This window comes from Anser anser, assembly GCF_964211835.1.
Source record: "Anser anser genome assembly, chromosome: 2".
Taxonomy (NCBI): Eukaryota; Metazoa; Chordata; class Aves; order Anseriformes; family Anatidae; genus Anser; species Anser anser.
This window is the reverse complement of record NC_139721.1, coordinates 147,380,462-147,400,474: the sequence shown is the minus strand read 5'-3', so window position 1 is coordinate 147,400,474 and position 20,013 is coordinate 147,380,462. Positions and strand designations below refer to the sequence as shown.

Sequence of the window (20,013 nt, the reverse complement as noted above, 5' to 3'; positions counted from 1 at the left end):
CTCCATAGTTGACACTTCCTGGTATTTTTTGTTTCCATCATAATTAAAATGAGTAATCATCTATTCATGAGTTTCTATTCTTTGTGAAGTTTGCTGTTTAAACATTTAAAAGGTAAGTGAGCCCAAACATCTATTTTCTTGCAAATCAAGTCACTGTGAGGTTTCTTCCTTACTGAGATGTTCATACATTGGGTGTTACAAGTCAGCAAAGGTAGCTAACGATACACCCCCTTTGGTTATGGATAATGAGAACTTGAAGTTCCTTAAATAGGCTGGAGTAAAGGATGTCTCAGCAGCTGAAACACTTCTGGGAGCAGTAACCATAAAACTGTTGATTTTGCAGCCAGCACTTATTTTTTTCTCATGAATGAAATCAAATGAATTGGAAAAGTTATAAATAAGTTACATGCCCTTCATAGAAATAATACCCTCCTATCATAGGAAATCTGTGACAATCCAAATCCAGCAGCTGTATAAGAACATTCCTCGCCATAAGCCTGTGAATAATCCCAGAAATAACTGTATTAGACATGTTAATATGTCTTACTGACTGATATAAATTCGTAATTTCTAAAACAGCAATCAACAGAAATAGGCATTACGACATCTTAGGGCTAACAATGACTATGTTCGAAACATTTTATTGAAAACACAGATAAACACTGCAGACAGAAGTCCATATATCACAAGCTAGGTGTTGTGAAGCAGCAGTGCACCTTCTGAAGACCAAGTAAACACCCTGGCCTTACCAGACAACTATTTCCACATGTACTGATAGGTTGGGAGGTGTAATTATTGCTGCCCTGAATAAGACTGCACAGTCCTGCAGAACTAACTACAGCCGAAAAATAAGCTTGTTACAACATGAACTCAATCTGGAAGACATTTCTTACCTCATAACAAACCAGACACAAAAATATTCTTTGTATCAGAGTGTAAAAAAATGTAGATGAAACTAGATTAATAGGCAATTTTTCTGTCCCTTGGATTAGTTTGGAAGCAATGTTCACATTGTGTACCTAACCTACATGTAAATACACCCTTCAAATCCTTCAACTGCAAAGGCCCCTGAAAATATAGGCTGATTTCAGATGGTCTCTCTCAAAATTCAGTCTTTTACTGTTCTTAAAGGGAGGGGCATTGGTACAGTCATTCTGGACATTGACTAATTTAAGAAAAAAGCTCCCTTTTTTATTAATTTCAAGACTATATGAGAAGTTTCCATTATACCTCATGATTTCTGTCAGGAAGCAGCCTGCTCTGAGCTGCGAGTTCGTACTTTGCCCCAATTTGAACGTTCACATTATTCCGGGATGTAAGAGGTATGGTGGCAAACCCATGAAACTTGAAGATCTCTGATCTCAGGGGTTTACCTGACAACATTTTAGCCCACGGTCCATAAGTTTCTGTTGACTAGAATCAGAGCTGTGATCAGTACTAAATAAAACTTGGAATAAACCAATCAACCAAAACAAAATACTGTTTTGTTTGTTTGTTTGTTTTAATTGGGCTGAAAAGGCGTTTCTACAGCCTTGTTTTCCCAAAGTCGGACACAGCAAGTGCTGCACCTGGTTCCACTGAAGGACTTTCTGGTTTGATCACCACGGAAAACACCAAAGGGCGGTTGTAACACTTAAACACAGGTGAGGACCCACGAAATGTGGATGTGGGTTTCAACATCCACCTCCTGCTTGAAGCCTTCACCTCACACTTCCGATTCCCTGACCAAACCCAGTTCCCCCCAGAATGAGGGCAGGGGCAGCGTGGGGCCGCCCTCTCGGCCACCAGGCACCTCACGGCTCCCCCCTCCTCAGGGAGCCCCGCCCCTCACAGAGCCAAGCCCCTCACCGAAGCCCCGCCCCTCCCTCACAGCAGCCTTGGCGCCTGCGCCCTAGCGCTCCCGCGTCACCCCGAGCCCGCCCCAAGGAGGGCGGCGGGGCGGGGCTCTGCGGAGGGTGACGTCACCCCCCTGCTCTGCCCGGGGAGGGGGCGGTGCCGGGCCTCGCCGGCAGCGGGCGCCGCCATGGCTGCCATATTGGGGCGGGAGTGAGAGCGGGAGGCGGCGGCCGGTCGGGGCCCTTCCCTGTTCCCCGTTCCCCGTTCCCCTCTGCCCGGGCGGACTCGGGCCTCCCGGTGGCGGAGGTGTCTTGAGAGACCCTGCCCGGAGCCGGGCGGTGGCGGTGAGGGGTGGGGACAGCGGCGGAGGCCGAGCGGAGCGGAGCCAGAGCCGAGCTGAGCGCCCCGCGGGCGGCGGCGCCCTAAGATGGCGGACCCGGCGGAGTGTAACATCAAAGTGATGTGCCGCTTCAGGCCCCTCAACGAGTCCGAGGTGACCCGCGGCGACAAGTACATCGCCAAGTTCCAGGGCGAGGACACCGTCGTCATCGCGGTGAGGGGCAGCCCGGCACGGGGGGGTCGGGCGGGGTTGGGGATGGGGGCCGGGGGTGGGCACGGAGGGGCTAGGGGGCAGGAGGAGGCGGCCATGAGGTGGCTGTGGGGCGGGCGGGGGGCAGCGGGCCGGGGAGGCTCCAGCCCCGCACCCTGAGGCGCTGCTGGAGCCGTCGGGGCGGCCGGGAGGCGCCGTGTCCTGCGGGGTGTCCCATGGCCAGGCTGCTGCGCCCGGCCTGGGCGGCCGCAGGGAGTTTGGCCGCCGAACGCCTTCAAAGTGCAAGCACCGGAGCTGCTGCCACAGAGCCGGCCGCCTGAGGAGAGGTTTTGTGCGAAGAAACGCGGAACAATGCGGTCTCCAGCTCGTCGGGGCTCCTCGTCTGTAAATCACTCATCGGCCGATAACTTTTTGTTGTTGTTTTTATTTTTTTTCAAGCCAGAATAAACTGAGATCATTTGGCTTATTACACGCTTATAAATGCGTTTTAATTAAGCTGCCTTGTGAAGTATGAGGCCTGTTATAAAACAATCAGAATCTTGCAGGGGAGAAGATAATCCTCTCCTTTTTGTTCAGCGTGTCATATTTAGCTACAGAGGGGAGCTAGAATTGAAAATACGGGAGTTCATTGCTTGGTTTGGTTAGGGTTGTGCAAGCGCTTTATTCACAGTGTTTATTTTTGCAGACTTTTAACTTGTGTTTTCATAGAAATACTTTTTTCTCACGAGATATTGTCGGTTTTGCATTGCAGAAAGTAACTTGGAGACTTAAGTTACAATCAGACTTAAATTTAGTCTTTGGGATACTGTTTCTTGAGACTCCCAACAATAGCTTCCTTTTTTTCACTGTACCTGAAGTCGAAGCGAGGCAATTTAGTAATGTACTCCTTTTTAGTATCAATTACTAAATATTAGCCTGTTAAAGTTCAACAAAACTGTCAATAAAATATGGAATTCCATGAGTCTGGAGCTACAAGAAGGGCAGCAAGTTCATGAAATAAGGTAATTTGAGACTTATTTCAGTTGGCAAGTCAGTGTGTTGGAGTATATCTCTTACTTAAGCTATACAGGTAAACTCCTCAGAGTAGGGAACCAAGCCTGGAAAATGGAAAACTTAATTAGAATAAGTGATCTCACTTCAATCAATGAGTATCCATTCATTATGACAATGTATGTTCTGCTTAAAATACAAGATTAGTTTTAGAAATCTTGATGTTCTCAGACTTTTTTTTAAACATTTTTTCCACATCTCCTTAAAGTAGTTCATGGGCTAGAGAGACCAAGAAAAACTTACATTGCTTACATGCTCTTTAAATACACTTTAAAAAATATCTAAAATGTAAATTGGGCTGAGATAGCACTAAATCTGTGTAGAACAGTCTGATGGTGTGCTCCAGAGGGATCATGTGGGGCTCTCTGCTGGGACTTGGCAGGGAATTAATGTTTAGAGTTACAACTTCCCTTTGGTGGTTTCTGCATTGGTTAAAACTAAAAAATCCTTCAGTGGTCCCAGATGCAGGACTTATTGGGTGGTTATCTTTCCAAAGTCAGACACAAAATTATTAGGTTGGGTAGCAGTGACAGTATTTGAATTTTATTTCAGAAAATCTTCATATAGGGTTGATGTCTTGTGGGTTTTGACTTTTTTATAATAGTGGATATATGACAAGATTGATGTTCTCAACGTTGGAACTAGATTATCTAAAACTGTTCAGGCAATTACTTTAACCCATGGACTTTTTTTAAAAAAAGAAGTTGACAGAGCTTGTAAAGTCTTGGACCTTCCAACCTAACAGTGTAGTCAACCACCTCTCCTGTGTGTTGTGGAATTGCCAAAGAGAGGATGGTAACAGAAACAGGTCTTCTCATGAAACAGTTTCTAAAAACATTCCTCCACAGGCTGAATGTTTGGTTGCCATCAGCTGATTGATTTCCGTATTTATTCATGCAAGTGATTTTGGCTGCCTGTTGAACAGCAGCTGAGCCACTTTTATAGCTGCTTTCCTTAGCTGCTTCGAACTGAGCAGCGCAGAGGACTTTCACCTTTCAAGTCTATGCTGAAACAGGGAGGACTTCTTTAATAATATTTGGGAGTTGCCTGGAATGGCAGATAGGAGGTGGAAGCCAGGAGGCAGTGGAAGCAGAGCGTGTAGCAGACTGCGGATTTGACTCCTCTGTGGAGGAGGGTGGGGAAGCAGATCAGTGACTATAGCCAAACCCTTTTCTTCCTCCCTCCTTGACTCCCCTGTCATCTCTGAACTATCTGTCCTCCCTTCCCCCTTCTTTTCCTAGCTCCTGTGTAATTACGGCATGGTTGTCTTTCTGGACAAGTGAGTTGTTTTCATCTGTGTTAGATAAAATGCTTGTTTTAATTGTAGCTAGTGCATAGCAGCAATTTGAGGGGACGTGTGGTGTCGGTCTGTTCTGAAGAGCAGACTTTGGAACAAACTGCTATCCCTCCACAGGTTAACTTTTTTTTTTTAAGCCAGTAAAGAGCTTTTACAGTATTAATTTAAAGGAGTTTTTTCTATTTTAATACATGACAAAGTATTTTTAAATGGTTCTTTTTTTTTAAGTAAATAAAAGGCTTCTGTTAAAATGGACAATGAGGTGGCTTGTTATGAGTATGTGATGTTCATGTTAAACATCATAAATCTACCTTTATGCTACAGTTGATAGGAATTTGCGCATGAGTGTCAGGCTTTTGAATAAGATGGAACGAGGAGGAACAGCAAAGTTATAATAGGTGTGATTGTCCTTTGTTTTTTTTAAATGTAAAACTACTTGAGACTGGATAACTTTGTAGTTCTGCATAGCAAATCTGTACCTATTTTAAAAACATTTCTATACCTAGTCTTGCTTATCGTACAACTGTCCAAAAGATAAATCACTGAATACAGTCACACTTGGTCTTTTTCGGACTGACGCCTAAACTGAGAACAGTACTATCAAATGACTGAAGCGGTGAGGTGTTATGGGCAGTCACACAAATAGGCGGTATCCCTCTGTCCTCCAGATGTTTCAAGTCATTATGATAGTATATTAATTATTTCTACGGTTTTTAAGAAAGAAAATCTGACTTACCTGCCTGTATTTTCATATTTGTATAGAGTACTGTTTTCTAGAGGTGAGCTGTAACCCCTGTGAAGAGTCCGAGACATTTAGCTTTCTCTTTTGTTGCCTTTTAAACTAATATTGGATAGTAAATGAGAGCAAAGCTAGGTTTAACTTGCATTAGAATCAGATTAATGAAGATCACTTGTTATTACTGGAGCTTTTGGCACAAGATTATTCAAAAGGAAAATGTAATTCATGTGTGTTGCTGCAGGAAAGGCTGTGCTGGACCACGTCAATGCAAGAAGCAAAGTACGTTCTTGAAAAAACTTTGTGTTATTTTGCTAGTGTGAAAGAAAGCACACACTTAACTAGAAACACAAATAAAATAATTAGTGCTTGCAGTAGAACTTCAAACGTAAATAGAAAATAACTATATGTAGCTGAAACAATGGTGTTCTTTCAGTGTTGTTTTTTAATACTTTACCTTCTATGAAATGGTGCATAATTGTTACACCGATATCCTCTGAAAAATGTCTCAATTTAACAGAAAGCAAATACTTTAGCTTACAGTGATATTTAAAGGATGATGCTCAGTGGTTGCTGTACCACTTGCTTAAAACACCTCACTTGTCTCATCTTTATCTTTCGTTCTGAAATTCAATGACTGTTTTTATGCCAGCAGCATGGACTTCTCTCTTTAGAAGAAACATTATGCTAAAGCAAAGCTTTGCTGAAACTCTTGTTCCAAAACTTCTGTTTTCATGCTGGAAATTGAGTTTCCAGTCACTTTTTTATTTAAAAAATCTCATGTTTTAGTCCTTCTTCAATAAATAACTGCTACAAAAATTAACTGTATTCATGTTGATACTTGAATTGCAATATTTGCACAGAAATAAGAAAAATGGGGCAGGCAGAGCTGAGGTTCACTAACTGTTCTGTATCAGCTGCAGTTTCCTAAGCATAGAGCTAGGACAAGAAGAAAGCACTGGTAGGTGTGTTCGAGCAGTAATACCTTAGCTTAGCGATGGGAAGAACTGAGTCAGGTATTTGACATCATACTTTCCAGAGATCACGCAGCGTGGGGCTTTTCTTTTCGTGTATTTTGTGCTCCTGGGAAGAATATTAAAGTTGCAAAACGTAAAGGGGAGAGGTAGGCCCGTTACTTCTTGCTTCAGCCTCCCTCCAAGGCAAAGTTAGGGCAGGTATGATGGTGTTTCAGCAGCCTGTTCTAGCAAGTGGAGGAAAACAACTGGTCTTTAACTGCAAAACTCTCTGTTTGAATGTAAACCCTGTGTTCAGTTCAGCTACCGCTTCAGTCATGTTGGCAGATGTACTTTCTGAGGGCTGTGGAGTGCTCGCAAAGTTCTTGCTGTGGGACAACCTCCGTTAGTACAAAGAGCTACGAGAGCTGTCTGGTGGCTGATAGCAGAACAAACGTCAGGCAAGGAGTGAATGTAAGTGTTAAATCCCCTCTCTGGAGAGAGGAAGTCAGAGGCTCTGCTTGGTTGCTTGTTGCTTTGTGTCATTTATAGGGCACATGTTTACACTTTTTTTGTAGGATTGCTGAAAATTTCTGGAGTATGTCAAAGCAGCATCATGTCCCACTAGTGACAACATATTACTACCACCGCTGTGGATACCTTGTGGTAATGCTGCTTGGGCCTCCTGTGTTTTCATTGCCTTCATATCATCCAACTGTTTACTTCTTGGGGAAGAAAAGGCATCTGATACAGAAAAAAATATCTGACACTTTAATCTGTCCTGATTAATCCCTTAAAGGTAATGACCAGGCTTTCTAGGGCAGGGTAATCTGTGTGATACTATTCATGCTTTGTTTACAGCAGAAAGTAGACAGTAAGAGCAGCGATAAGACATGGTATGCAGATGTCATTGATGTGAAACCACACTAGGTGGGAGTAACTTGTATTCTTAAAACATAATTATCCAGGAACCTGCTTGGTTAAACCTACTTGGTGAGGTATTGATTCAGTAATGATGGAGTAGGGACATGCCTCTGATGTGGGCTTGTCATAGGTGTGATAAAGAAATGTACTGCAGTCTGGGAGGGGAGGAAAGTATGTAATTGGGGTTTTGAATGCTTTGAAGTTGTATTCGAGCTTCGCCTAGAAAAGTGTAATGCTGAGGGCATGTAAACAAATATACCACGTACCACCCGCAAGGGATGGGGTATGAACAGGGCTGTTTTTGAGGATTCTTTTGGTTGTAATTAATTTTTGTAGTTGGTAGCGGTTGTTGAGGGAGATTGATCTCTTTTATTTATACAGGGAAAGCTGCGAGGCACATGACAAATTCCAATTAAAGGCATTATTGCCTGCGTGAAGTCCTTGCAGCTTGGCTTCCTCATCTTACTAATCTATGGCATTCATCGTATGCGCTATTCTTTATATTAACATTTTGTAAACCAAAAGAGACAGTAATTATGAGATACTCTAATTTGGCTCTGTTCTCTTGTGAAGGCATCTGAATGGTAACTTGAGAGTAACTAGTCTCAAAGTATTCTGTGTCTAGGGATTAGTCTTGAGTTAGTAAACGCAATTTTCCTTTTACACAGATGAAAAAGAAGAGCGTAACTCATTCAACCTTTGCTTGCCAGAAGAGTGTGTGTGTGTGGGGAGAACCTTGCCTCTGAACAGTGTTTAAAACTTAGAGAAGCAAAGCTTTTCAGAACCAGTAGATTGCAGGATAGTTACAGGCCAGCTCAGTTCTTGCCTACAGTACTTTATAAACAAGGCATCTTCCTGTAGTGGAAAGTGGGCTGGTTTCATTCATTTAGTTATTTTTAGCTGGATTTCTTTGAAGGGAATTAAAAATTGCTGTCTGGCATTGTATATATTCTGTAGTAATATAGAAATACAAAATGTGTGTACGTTCAAATACCTATAGTATGGAAAATAACGTTTGCATTTCAATGTACTTTTCTGTTCTCATAGCTGTCATGCTCTGTTGGGGACAGCAAAGATAAGTTGTGTTGGGATCTGTGAGAAGATAGTGTTGTTAATAGTAGCTGCATAAACTGTCAGAAGATTCTGTCCATGAACGTTCCCTGATTATTCTAAAATATTTGGAAGTTTTAGGAAGATGCAACTTAATTGGAATTATTATCTAAATATTTTCAAGAGTAATAGTTTGGAGAATTTAACGATTTAAACTAATTAAATTTTATGTTGCACAGATTATTTGTAATGATCACAGAATCACAGGATGGTTTAGGTTGGGAGGGACCTTTACAGATCATCTAGTCCAGGCTCTCTGCTGTGGGCAGGGACACCTCCCACCAGACCAGGCTGCCCAAAGCCCCATCCAGCCTGCCTGAACACCTCCAGGGATGGGGCATCCACAGCTTCTCTGAGCAAACTGTACCAGTGCCTCACCACCCTCATTGATTTCTTCTGTCCAATCTAAATCTATGATTTTTTCTTAGTTTAAAAACGTGTTGTCACTACACACCCCGGTAAAGAGTCTCTCCCCTTCTTTCCTATTAACCCCCTTAACATTGAAAGACCGCTGTCAGGTCTCCCTGGAGCCTCGTCTTCTCCAGGCTGAACAGCCCCAGCTCCCTCAGCCTGTCTTCACAGGAGGGGTGCTCCAGATCTCTGATCATCCTTGTGGCCTCCTCTGGACTTACTCTAACAGCTCCAGGTAACGGGCCCATGTCAGTGTTGCTCTGTGGACCCTAGAGCTGAACACAGCGCTCCAGGTGGGGTCTCAAATGAGCAAAGTAGAGGGGGAGAATCGTGCTCCAGAGCTGCAGGACACAATTCTTACACAGGCTAAGGTACCGTTGGCTTTCTGGGCTGTAAGTGTGCATTGCTGGCTCATATCCAGTTCTTCATCCTCCAGTAGCAACAAATCCTTTTCTGCAGGGCTGCTCCCGACCTATTCATCCCTCAGTCTAGATGGATACTGGTGATTGCCCCAACCCAGGTGCAGGACCTGGTGCTTGGCCTTGTCGAATGTAACATGGTTCACATGGCCTGGCAGCGTCTGTCTGGGTGGCATCCCTTCCTGCTAGTTATCGGCTGCACCACTGGTGTCGGGCGCTCACTTTCCCCACTTGATTTTTCCACTGTGTAACAGTAAACATGTTCCTCCAAAATGGGTGTTCCTTCTGTGCATAGAAACACACAGATGAACCTGAGCGTGAAACAAATCTGCCAAAAGTTTTGTGATGTGGGTAACTTGCGGTGTTACTTGCAGTGAAGTTGAAGACTTTCTGAAATTATAGCTGCTAATGAGAGAGACTTACAACTAGTGCTATCTTTTCTGCAGTGACTTAACCTTTTTACATAACATGTTCTCAGCCTTTATTTTCTTACCTCAGGGTTACTTGGATTTGTTAGTTGTTTGTCTTCTGGTGTGTATAGTGGCATCTATTCTACCTCTAGAACATAAGAATTGGAGGTGCGTTTAAAGCTAAAATGAGTAATTGGGAAGGCTTGTGTTTTCCCTCCTGTGAAAGAAATGTTCTGGCAGACTTTAGCACCTTAGGGATAGTTTCTGCCTACTGAGTCTTGTGGTTTCTTAAGCATACTTACACCATGAACTCTGTAATTTTCTTTTTTTCCAAGAGGGAGTTCATCTATCTGAATTCAAGCCCTCTAAGCAGATGGATACACGTTGGATCTAACAAGCTTTGTTTGGTGTTCTGCTAGATGTTATTAAAAGGCAAATGGAAGGTCAGGCTGGGGAATGTGGTGGGTGGGCGAAAGATGGAAACTAGACTTGTTTCGCTGCCAGGGAGGCAGTTCCAGAGTATCCTTGGGGGAGGGAAAGGATGTTGGTGAATTAAATTTAGGCAAAATGGAGCACTTAACAGTTACAGTGAACTTAGCAGTAGGAGCTGATTTAGAACCGGTGTAAACCTTGGCTGGCTGCAGAGATGCTAAATCAAGGTCCAAAAATGCTATGAAAATTTCAGCTTAAGATGAGCGTAATAATTCATATCCTAATGGTCTGTCAGCTGGTTATAACTGTTATAAAAAATCCAAAATTCCTTTCAGAAAGCTATGTCAGAGCTTCCTCTTCTGGGGTCTTCTGAAATGAGTCTTCTGTGAAAGGTTGCCTTCCCCCAAAATGGCCTTTTCCTTCTGTTTATGGAGCTTTATTGTAGGGTTATCGTGTATGGAGAAATAGTTCTTGTGCTGACTGTAGGTGATCTCAGTGTTTCTTTTGGTTTGAGGTTTTTAAGAAGTATTTTGACGACAGCTATTCTGTGTGATGTGGTGTAAGTTGTTCTTGGTAATTTGGGTTTGCCAGAGTAAACACACTACCAGAGGAGTGGAAGAGAATAAAGAAGACAATAAAGGGTTCTCCCATGTACAGACTAGGCATTGGTTTACATTGTAAATCAAGTAAGTTGAGGTCATGTGGCAGGGTAGTTTTGGAGAACTCTTTAGGTTGCACTTTGAAAACAAATATATTTAATTCAAGGCCTTATTTGTAGGCAAGCTTGTGAAGAGTTAGGCAACACATACACATACATAAGCTGATTTCCTCACTACATCCTTGAAGTGCTTAAAATAAAACATGATTGGACTGAGGCCGAATAGGCTACTTCTGAACTACATGAACAAACACCTTTCAGTTGTACTTACAGGATTTTTTATGAGTAATTCTTCTGTCTCTCTTTTCTACAGTCCAAGCCATATATATTTGACCGTGTATTCCAGTCAAACACATCACAGGAACAAGTATACAATGATTGTGCTAAAAAGATTGTCAAAGGTAAGGTGGAACAAACTGTAAGTGTCACATTTGTGTGGATTTTGATGTTTAAAATTAATGCTTCTCTTGCTTCCTTTTACCTTCGGATTATTTAATAAGAGCCAACACGGTTCATAACAGTATAAAATCATCCTGTAGTTGAGCCGTTATGTCAGTGCTAAAAAATGCCATTTCGGTTGTTTGCAATGTTTGATAATATTTACCTGTTGTTATATTTTTTTAAAATCTCTGCAAAAGATTATTAATTTCATACCAGTTATTTTAAACAAAAGTCTGTCTTTTGTTTGAAAATAACTTGTAGGTTTTTTTATTTATTGATATTGGAAAACATCCTACAGTTGTTTTAGTTTGGAGGAATATAAGATGAAAGGAAACTTGAGGAAACCATATGTAGATTATTGATCTTTTCTTAGCTTTTTTATTTAATACACAGTTTAAAGGAGACTTTAGATGTGATTCTTTTTCAAACTCGTATTAATCATCAGAAAAGTGAATTGCTGTTAAAAATCCACGCTCCTGCAAGCATTTAACTCTTCAGTGAGTTAAATAGTAATCAGGATTAGATCAGAAGTTTGTTCCTTTAAAAAATGGAGTTAATGAAGAATTGTACCCAGCCCATTTGCTCCTCTTCCCCCATCTAAAAATCTAATCTTTGTTTCCCTTTGTTTGCTTGTTGGATGTGATTCCACAGTAACTGACTTTTAAATAAACAAACAAAACAGCCTTACCCCTCAATTTTAAAACTTCAGGTTGGTTCATTCATGATTTAAAATACAAACCTATGGCCGAAGAGTAAGGTGCTTGAAACTTAGGGCGTAGCCTATTGCCTTAACGATCCGACACTTAAACTTTACTGTGAAGGCAGCAAATGCTGTAATGTTCTCATGTATGATTTCTTCCTCTGAATTGTCAAAGACAATCTGTTCAACCCAGCAGTTGTATTGATTTCCTTTTTGTTCCTGACTCTGAAATCTTGATTTTTATGGCTGAAGGAATCTAATAAAGTAAACTTCTAAAATGGAGTTAGTGGTGGCTTTGTACTTTTAAAGGGGTAGGGAGGGAACATCGTCCCCATCTCACACTGAGTTCCCAAACATGGAATGATTTAACTTGATAAATGTATTAGAAACTGTTTGCTTCTGTTTCTATTTCATTTGACTTTCCTTCTTCTAAAGGAAATTAACCCTAATGAAAATACTCTTTCCCTCTAGATGTACTTGAGGGATACAATGGTACAATATTTGCTTACGGGCAAACGTCATCTGGAAAGACACACACTATGGAAGTAAGAAATCTTGAAATAATTTTATCTTAATATCACTGTCATCTATTTTCACCACAATAGTCTTATTTTCCTAGAGAGATGTCAGCTTGTTCTTGCAGAATCAGAATGGTTTGGGTTGGAAGGAACCTTTAAAGACCATCTAGTGTCAGTTCTCCCTGCCACAGGCATGGAAATCTTCCAATAGATCAGGTTGCCCAAAGCCCCGTCCAACCTAACCTTGAACACTTGCAGAGATGGGGCATCCAGATCTTTCCTTTTCTTTTTCTTTCCATTGCAACATTTTGATACCCAAAATGGTTTTCAGGACTGGGAATGGCAATTATTGTATTTATTCAGCCCTCAGTAGCTGGCTTTAGAAGCACAAGAATATTGTTCATGGTAGATTTCTCACTTTTAGCTGTTTGGGAGACTTCTGAAGCTGATCTTTTCACTCCTGGCAAAAGCTGGGCCTAAATGGGCAGTCAAACATTTCCTGTGCAGATAACATAAGTACACTGTACTTGCCAGCATTTTAAAATTAGCTTGTCTGACTTTTTGTTTCTCCTTCAAGTACTTGGTGCTGTTGGATTAAGTATGAATGTTTTGTTGTTTCCCTTTCTAATAAGGGGAAGCTTCACGACCCAGATGGAATGGGAATTATTCCAAGAATAGTGCAAGACATTTTTAATTATATTTACTCTATGGATGAGAATCTTGAATTTCATATTAAGGTAAACTTTTCTGTGTTGATTATTTAATCTCTTATAACTAGAAGTAGTCTGGTTAAATGGATGTTCTGTATCTGTTTTGAATGCCTGTAACTTGGAAAATCTAAATGTTATTTCAGAAGTAACTGGCACTTCTTAAAGAATTACGTTAACACTTCAATCTCATTTCCATTAAATGTTGATGGTAGTTATCTTGATAACCAGTGGAAGCGCTGATAGTGCTTGAAGCTTTTGATCAAAATATTTTCTTCCTAAAGGTGCGTTTTAGTTCATAATAATCATACTGGATCTCTGTGGTTGAAAAGCTAAGTGTTTTTGCTTTCTTATGCTATATCTTTATTTCCCTTCACACTTCTAGGTGTCATATTTTGAAATATACTTGGATAAAATAAGGGACCTTTTGGATGGTAAGCCTTCTATTATTGAACATAGCAAGTAAATCTGTCTGGAGAGAAATGTAAAAAAAAAAAAAAAAAAACTGTAGTGTGATACTAAGATAAATATGCGATGTGCTAATAGTAACCTGTATGTTAGGGGTACATCAAAATGAGAAAGCATGCAGCTAATCTGTATGATGCAACTAAAGCTGAAGTAATGGTTGTTTAATGTATGTTTGGTTTTGAAAAGTGTTGATGAAAAATAACATCTGTGACTTGTACTTGTAATAAATGTCTCATTTGTTTTGCAAAAAAAAAAAATCATAAATGCCTTAGCTTTAGAACTTTTTCTCTTCCAGTTTCAAAGACCAATCTTTCTGTTCATGAAGACAAAAATAGAGTTCCCTATGTAAAGGTTAGTGTCAGTCTGATACCATTTTGGTCTCTTACTCTTCTAGTGTACACCTCTTACTTCTGGCTTGTTGGTACTTTACCCTTTGTTTTGCTGTTTTTTAAAGGGTTGCACAGAGCGTTTTGTATGTAGTCCAGAAGAAGTTATGGATACTATAGATGAAGGAAAGTCAAACCGACATGTAGCAGTTACAAGTAAGTGTTATCCTTATCTCCTTTAGTGCTTTATTGTTTGCGTTCTGGTATATCTCAAAAAGTGGGAAAGACTAAAATGGTGAACTAAATCCTGGTGTTTTAAAGGTCTAATGCAAGCAGTTTCGGCATGTCTTTAAGAAACAAGTCTTTCAATTTGTTTCTTGTTAGATGCTATTACTTAGGCTTGGATTGGAAAGAGAAATGAAGTGATCAGTGAAGAACTCTGAATCACTGGAGGAAGAAGAGTTTAGTTCTGCCTTAGGAATAGTGCAGAATCCAGCTTGTGGAGTTACAATTAGCCTATGTATCTACAAGTAAGGCACAGTGGCTCAACTACAGTTTGCCAATTTTGTTGCAACTTCTAAGAAGAGCTGATCAGAACATATATTCAGACATGCTGCAGATTTAAGCAGCATCCCATTGTTCCAAGCTTTTTGGCCTGAGGCATGCAGCTGAGTTGCAAGGAGTCACATCATAGGTCTTGGAACACCATGAGAATCAGGATTAGAAAATGACGGAGGTTTGTCAGGTATTTTTCCCATTTATTTAGGAGAAGAAAGAACATGCAGTAAAAAAAAAATATTCCCATTTCTTTGGTCAAGAATTAGGAATTTGAAAAAAATCTGATAATGCAAAAGTTCTCCTCTTTGCTTTATTGCTCTTAGGTGGTCAGCTTCTGAAATGGGGACCAGGCTAAGTAACAGAGAAATAGCAGAAATTTGTAAAGAAGAGTATTCTTTCATGTTGAGCTGCTTCTGTGGCATCAATTAGCTGGTCCTTTTAAGCCTATGAAGGGTTTACGGTTAAAAGGAAGAAGTAGACAAACATCATCATTTAGATTGCAGTCAGCTTAGATTTTGTTAATGATTTAAAATAATTCAGGTTCAATATCAGTTTTTACCCTGCATGCCTCACAGTAGAAGGGGGCAGTAAGTATTTAAACCAGAAAGAGATGTGAGAGAGCTTGGCCATCTAGTTCAAATTTTCATGAAACTATTAAATGCTATATACTGCAAACAAAGTGCTGTGGTATCATAGTGAATGTGTGCCTTCTGCTCTAAAACAGTATACTAAGTGTGATATCCATAGTTGACAGGCTAGCCAACCTTATCAACATGTTTGTGGTATTAATAGAAGCCCAACGGAGACTGGATCTTTGTTACTCAGTTAGGTGGTACCATTGCTTGCTGCCTCTACTGTCATAGGGAGAATACTGCGTACAGTTTCATTTGCTTTAAATTTCTTGCTTCTCTGTTGGGAAGATACTATTTAGCAAAGTTAGAGTGGTTGTACAAGTATTTTTGACAACTTATGTATTTCTTATTATAGATATGAATGAACACAGCTCTCGAAGTCATAGTATTTTTCTTATTAACGTAAAACAAGAGAATACTCAAACAGAACAGAAGCTAAGTGGAAAGCTTTACCTTGTGGATTTGGCAGGTAGTGAAAAGGTAACGTTACATTCCTTTTCCAGCTTTAAAGAATGATCTATTTTTCACAATTGAACACTTTCCAGTAATGTAATACTGACTGTTCAGTTGTCATCTGTGAATTGTTTTTTAACTTTGATCTTGAAATGGGGTCCTAGTCTTTACTGGCTGTTAAATACTACCTCTAAGCATATTTGCATTTCTGGAGTGAGGGCTTGTAAATATGGAACGGGGGATGAAGTAGGCTAGAGCTCAATCTCGGTATTTGAGAGCAAGAAGAATGGTATAGGTGTGTTGGCTAGACAGGTACTGGAGTCAAAAGGGTATTTATGGATATGGGATATCTACATTTTCTTTTGTAGTGGTACCAAGTTCCTTATTTTGAAATTCTGATGAACATTAAAATGACAGATTGCTTTCCTGTGTTAGTGGTTTAAAGAAGGAAAGGAAATGTCATGTACCATGTTGCTTATTCTATATTACTGTTACCCTTCTTACTAAACTCTTGATGTTATTCCTTCTTTCCTTTTGGGATTATTCTTATTTGTCTCCAGTCTGTCCTGCTTAGTGTTGCCTTTGACGTTGTTCTATAACATTGTCATCTCTGATCCTTTGTTTATTCTGAATGTTTCCTCATGGTCATCTGTGTTAGTTTTTTTTAATAAGAATGAAACTGGAAGTACTAAAGTGAAAACAAACTTCAAAGGATCAGGCTGCAGATCTCCATTCTCTGTAGCCTTGTTCCTTTCAATGTATGTTACAAATTTTTGTTTTGCAATTTTGCAGGTCCTCTTGAAAGAAATGAGTTTTTCACGCCTTGTCTTGGGTTACCTTAAACATAAGCAAATAGAATTGTTTATTTGCGTTCATGATCACAGCTTGATGAGAAGAATAGTAAAAGCAGGGTTATAGAACCATGAGTCAAATTTGGCTGTGAGGCAGAAGAGCTAAGTTAAATAGAATTGTCAGGACATAACTTTTTTCCACATTTCTGCTGATGCCTACAGAAGTTCCTAGAGCATTCCTTCCTGTAGGTCAAATTCATCATTTAAAATCTGTGTTCTCATAAGGTTTTGTTTTGGTTTTCTTGCTAATAAGACTCCCTGCTATATTCAGTGTGGGTTGTGTGGTAGTGTTTTTCATGGGCATTTCTTTTTTTTAAGGTTGACCACTGACTAAGGGTGAATCAGGGATGGGGTTTGAGGAATAATTTGCTTATTCTAATGCAGCTGGCTTATGAATACATAAGCCTCATAAATAAGGAAGACTGACTTAAAAGTGAGGAAATTATTCAAGTTTTGTATTAAATGTGGAAGATTTTCTTGCAGACGTATCTAGTAACTTACTAAAATATTGTATAGGTTAGTAAAACTGGAGCAGAAGGTGCTGTGTTGGATGAAGCTAAGAACATCAACAAGTCTTTATCTGCTCTTGGAAATGTCATCTCAGCTTTGGCTGAAAGCAGTGTAAGTGTTTTGTTTTTTTATGCTTCAAGGTTAAAGGCTTGTGTCTGTACAATATACTATGAAGAATTTCTTCACTGATCTCAGTGATGTGTGTGGAGTCTCTTAAACTAATCCAGTTACACTGATACATTGCAAACAAATGTTATTCTTGTACTGTGTTGTCACTGATGAATAAAAAAGTTGTCTTTAAGGGACCTAAACACACCAAAAATTTATTTGTACTCGAGAAGTTAACAAACATAAAAAGATTTTGTTGTCCTGTACAAACTTCGTGAATTCATAAAACTGCATGCTTTATGCATTAAAGTAGAATTTAATCTTTCTAATGAGGCTATACACCTAGATAAAACATAGCTCTTCAACAAATTAAATAACATGTCTGAAAAACTGTAACTGACTCATTTAACTGTTTTCTTGGTAGACTTATGTTCCATATCGTGATAGCAAGATGACTAGAATCCTTCAAGATTCACTAGGGGGTAATTGCAGAACCACTATTGTTATTTGCTGTTCTCCATCTTCATACAATGAATCTGAAACAAAATCTACTCTTCTCTTTGGCCAAAGGTGAGTAAATGACTTAAGAGGGGCAAGAAACAGAATTTCACAAGAAAAGTTAAGTGCTATGTGTGCACTGTGTATGTGTATCCTGCCTAACAACAACTGATAAAGTAAACCTCTAAAAATAAACAAAGTCCATTCTTAAAAAACATGTAGTTTGAGATCTTAACTGCTGATTGATTGCACATGTAAGTGTAGCTCAATATTTTGTTCTTACTAAACTCAGAAATAAATGCAGAATGAGAAATAAGCTACTCAGTCAAGATTCCTAAACCTAATTAATTAGTGTTTACTTTCTTTAATTCTTCAGTGCACACGTGGCTAAGTGTTGTGATCTATATAAAAATCTTTAAACTGGACAGGATCCTGAAGCCACTATTTCAAGAAGAACCATGTATAGTTTGGCTCAAAATGCAGTTTAGCGTATAGTCTTGGAGTCAGGAAGATACAAGGGAGAGCCTGTTGTCTGTTGCCCTTTCTTTGATAGTGTACTGAATTACATTTTCTAGTCTGTTTCCTGTCTTAGCATTCTAGTAACATTTGAGTTAATACTTGTAAATTCCTATGTAATTTGTAACTGAATTTTTAAGTACCTATTCAAAATTTGATATTTGGTTAGGCGTGTTGTCTTTGCCACACTTCTATTAACGTTGCACCTTAATATTCCAGTTTCTGAATGCTAGATTTAATCACTGAATTTACTGGAGCAGATTACAAAAGCTATCAACATTTCATTTACTTCATCTGTTTTTTTGTTAGCTTACCTCTTTCATTTTAGTTCAACACTATAGTTTTCAGCTTTTCAGAGAAGGCTTTGCTAATGGAAAGTAGACTAGATGACTTTAGAACTCCTTAAAATCTGGCAGAATATAGGCACTTAATAGCTGTTTTAGTATTGACCGTATTCTGTAGGAGTGGAATTCTTGTTTGGTCTCCTGGAATCCAGGAAGTCCTTTCCTCATAGTATTTCTAGCATGAGATATCAGGAAATGTCTTTCAACTGTAGCTCTGTAGATTCACTGTTCCTTGCTTTTGACTTCTGGAGGAGCTGCAGGAGTGTATTTCTATATCAGTCACCATAATTAGTCTGGTATATTATCTCAGCCTTCTGGGGATCTTCAGTTTATGGTGAAACCCTCAGGAGTAGTAACTGAAGGTTAAGTAAATATTACATAACTTAGCAGGAAACTATGCCTTTCGGTAGTAATTGGTCCCAATGAGACTTTGCAAAAGATGGTTATAGGAGTCATAATACTGGATGCTGGGGCGCATTCCTAACTACCATTAAGTTTTCTTCTGTTTTCATCTTTGGGGAGGGGGCTATTTGGTGGTAGAAGGCTATACGTAAGAGTTACTGAGATAAGCAAGGTACAGCACTGATGTACAAGCTACAGGTTAACTTCATATAGTTGTATTAGTGCTTGTAGTTTTATCTCCAGAGCTGATGCATTTGGATGAGATTTACCTGACCGTGTGTCACCTGAATTAAATGCATTTGAACTTTATAACTCATATGCCTCTTTTGGTTAGTGGAGATCTGGTCACTGGATTTTTAGTTGAAATGAGCAGTTCCTTAAGATAAATTATTTATACCCTAAAAAAAGTATTATGTTATGTTAGAGAAATGTTTTTTAGATATGGTAAATGCTGCCCTTCATTCAAAGATGTGCACTGTCCCAACTCTGGTGAAAGTATACAGCTTAATCTTCTCTAATTCAACAAGCTCGAGATTTTTCAGTCTTCTCAAAGCTTATTGTATTACTCTGTCCATTAATGGTTGTATCTATCCAACTGAAAGAATATTGAGTTGGCGCAGAGCAGAGACAACCTTTTGGAAGAGGTAGAAGTTGTTTACACATTTACCAGCAATATGTGAAAGTTTCGCTTAAAAACCTTACATTCTTTTCTTAAATAATAAATAAAAAACAAACACAGTTTCAGAAGTCTGTCTTCCTATGCAGAGCAAAGACCATTAAGAACACAGTTTGTGTCAATGTTGAGCTCACTGCAGAACAATGGAAGAAAAAGTATGAGAAAGAAAAAGAGAAAAACAAGACTCTACGTAACACCATACAGTGGCTAGAAAATGAACTCAACAGATGGCGGAATGGTAAGAAGAAACTTTATGCAAACTTCAGAAAAGCTGATACTCAGTCTTCAGGATACCAAAAGTACTGAAGAACCCCATGCCAGACAGAAATAAGAATATTAATGCTAGGATATTAGGTTGAGGATGTTAGGTTGACATTGGAGCTTTCTGTTTTTCACTGGAACAGCTTTTTTTTATATTTTTTTATACCGGTAAAAATATCTGAAAGTAGGTTGGTATTAGGTTCTTCAACACTTGATTTACTAGGAGAACTGGACCTAGGTAAACTATTTAAAAAATAC

At 39.5% G+C, this 20,013-nt stretch overlaps 1 protein-coding gene across 2 annotated transcripts in view; it reads left to right on the top strand.

Moving 5' to 3' along the window:
- Nucleotides 1–1,981: 1,981 nt before the first annotated feature.
- The window catches only part of KIF5B (kinesin family member 5B), a 35,717-nt gene continuing 17,685 nt past the window's right edge, over nucleotides 1,982–20,013 (top strand). The window contains exons 1-11 of one of the 2 annotated variants that reach the window (XM_083825187.1): nucleotides 1,982–2,389; nucleotides 11,100–11,187; nucleotides 12,399–12,472; nucleotides 13,078–13,182; nucleotides 13,538–13,586; nucleotides 13,916–13,971; nucleotides 14,075–14,162; nucleotides 15,492–15,616; nucleotides 16,957–17,061; nucleotides 17,483–17,628; nucleotides 19,584–19,732. In XM_083825187.1, coding sequence (XP_083681313.1) covers nucleotides 2,264–2,389; nucleotides 11,100–11,187; nucleotides 12,399–12,472; nucleotides 13,078–13,182; nucleotides 13,538–13,586; nucleotides 13,916–13,971; nucleotides 14,075–14,162; nucleotides 15,492–15,616; nucleotides 16,957–17,061; nucleotides 17,483–17,628; nucleotides 19,584–19,732 — 1,111 coding nt within the window. In that variant the 5' untranslated portion in view covers nucleotides 1,982–2,263. The remainder of the gene's footprint in view (nucleotides 2,390–11,099; nucleotides 11,188–12,398; nucleotides 12,473–13,077; nucleotides 13,183–13,537; nucleotides 13,587–13,915; nucleotides 13,972–14,074; nucleotides 14,163–15,491; nucleotides 15,617–16,956; nucleotides 17,062–17,482; nucleotides 17,629–19,583; nucleotides 19,733–20,013) is intronic. The other variant, XM_083825186.1, reaches the window with a different exon arrangement.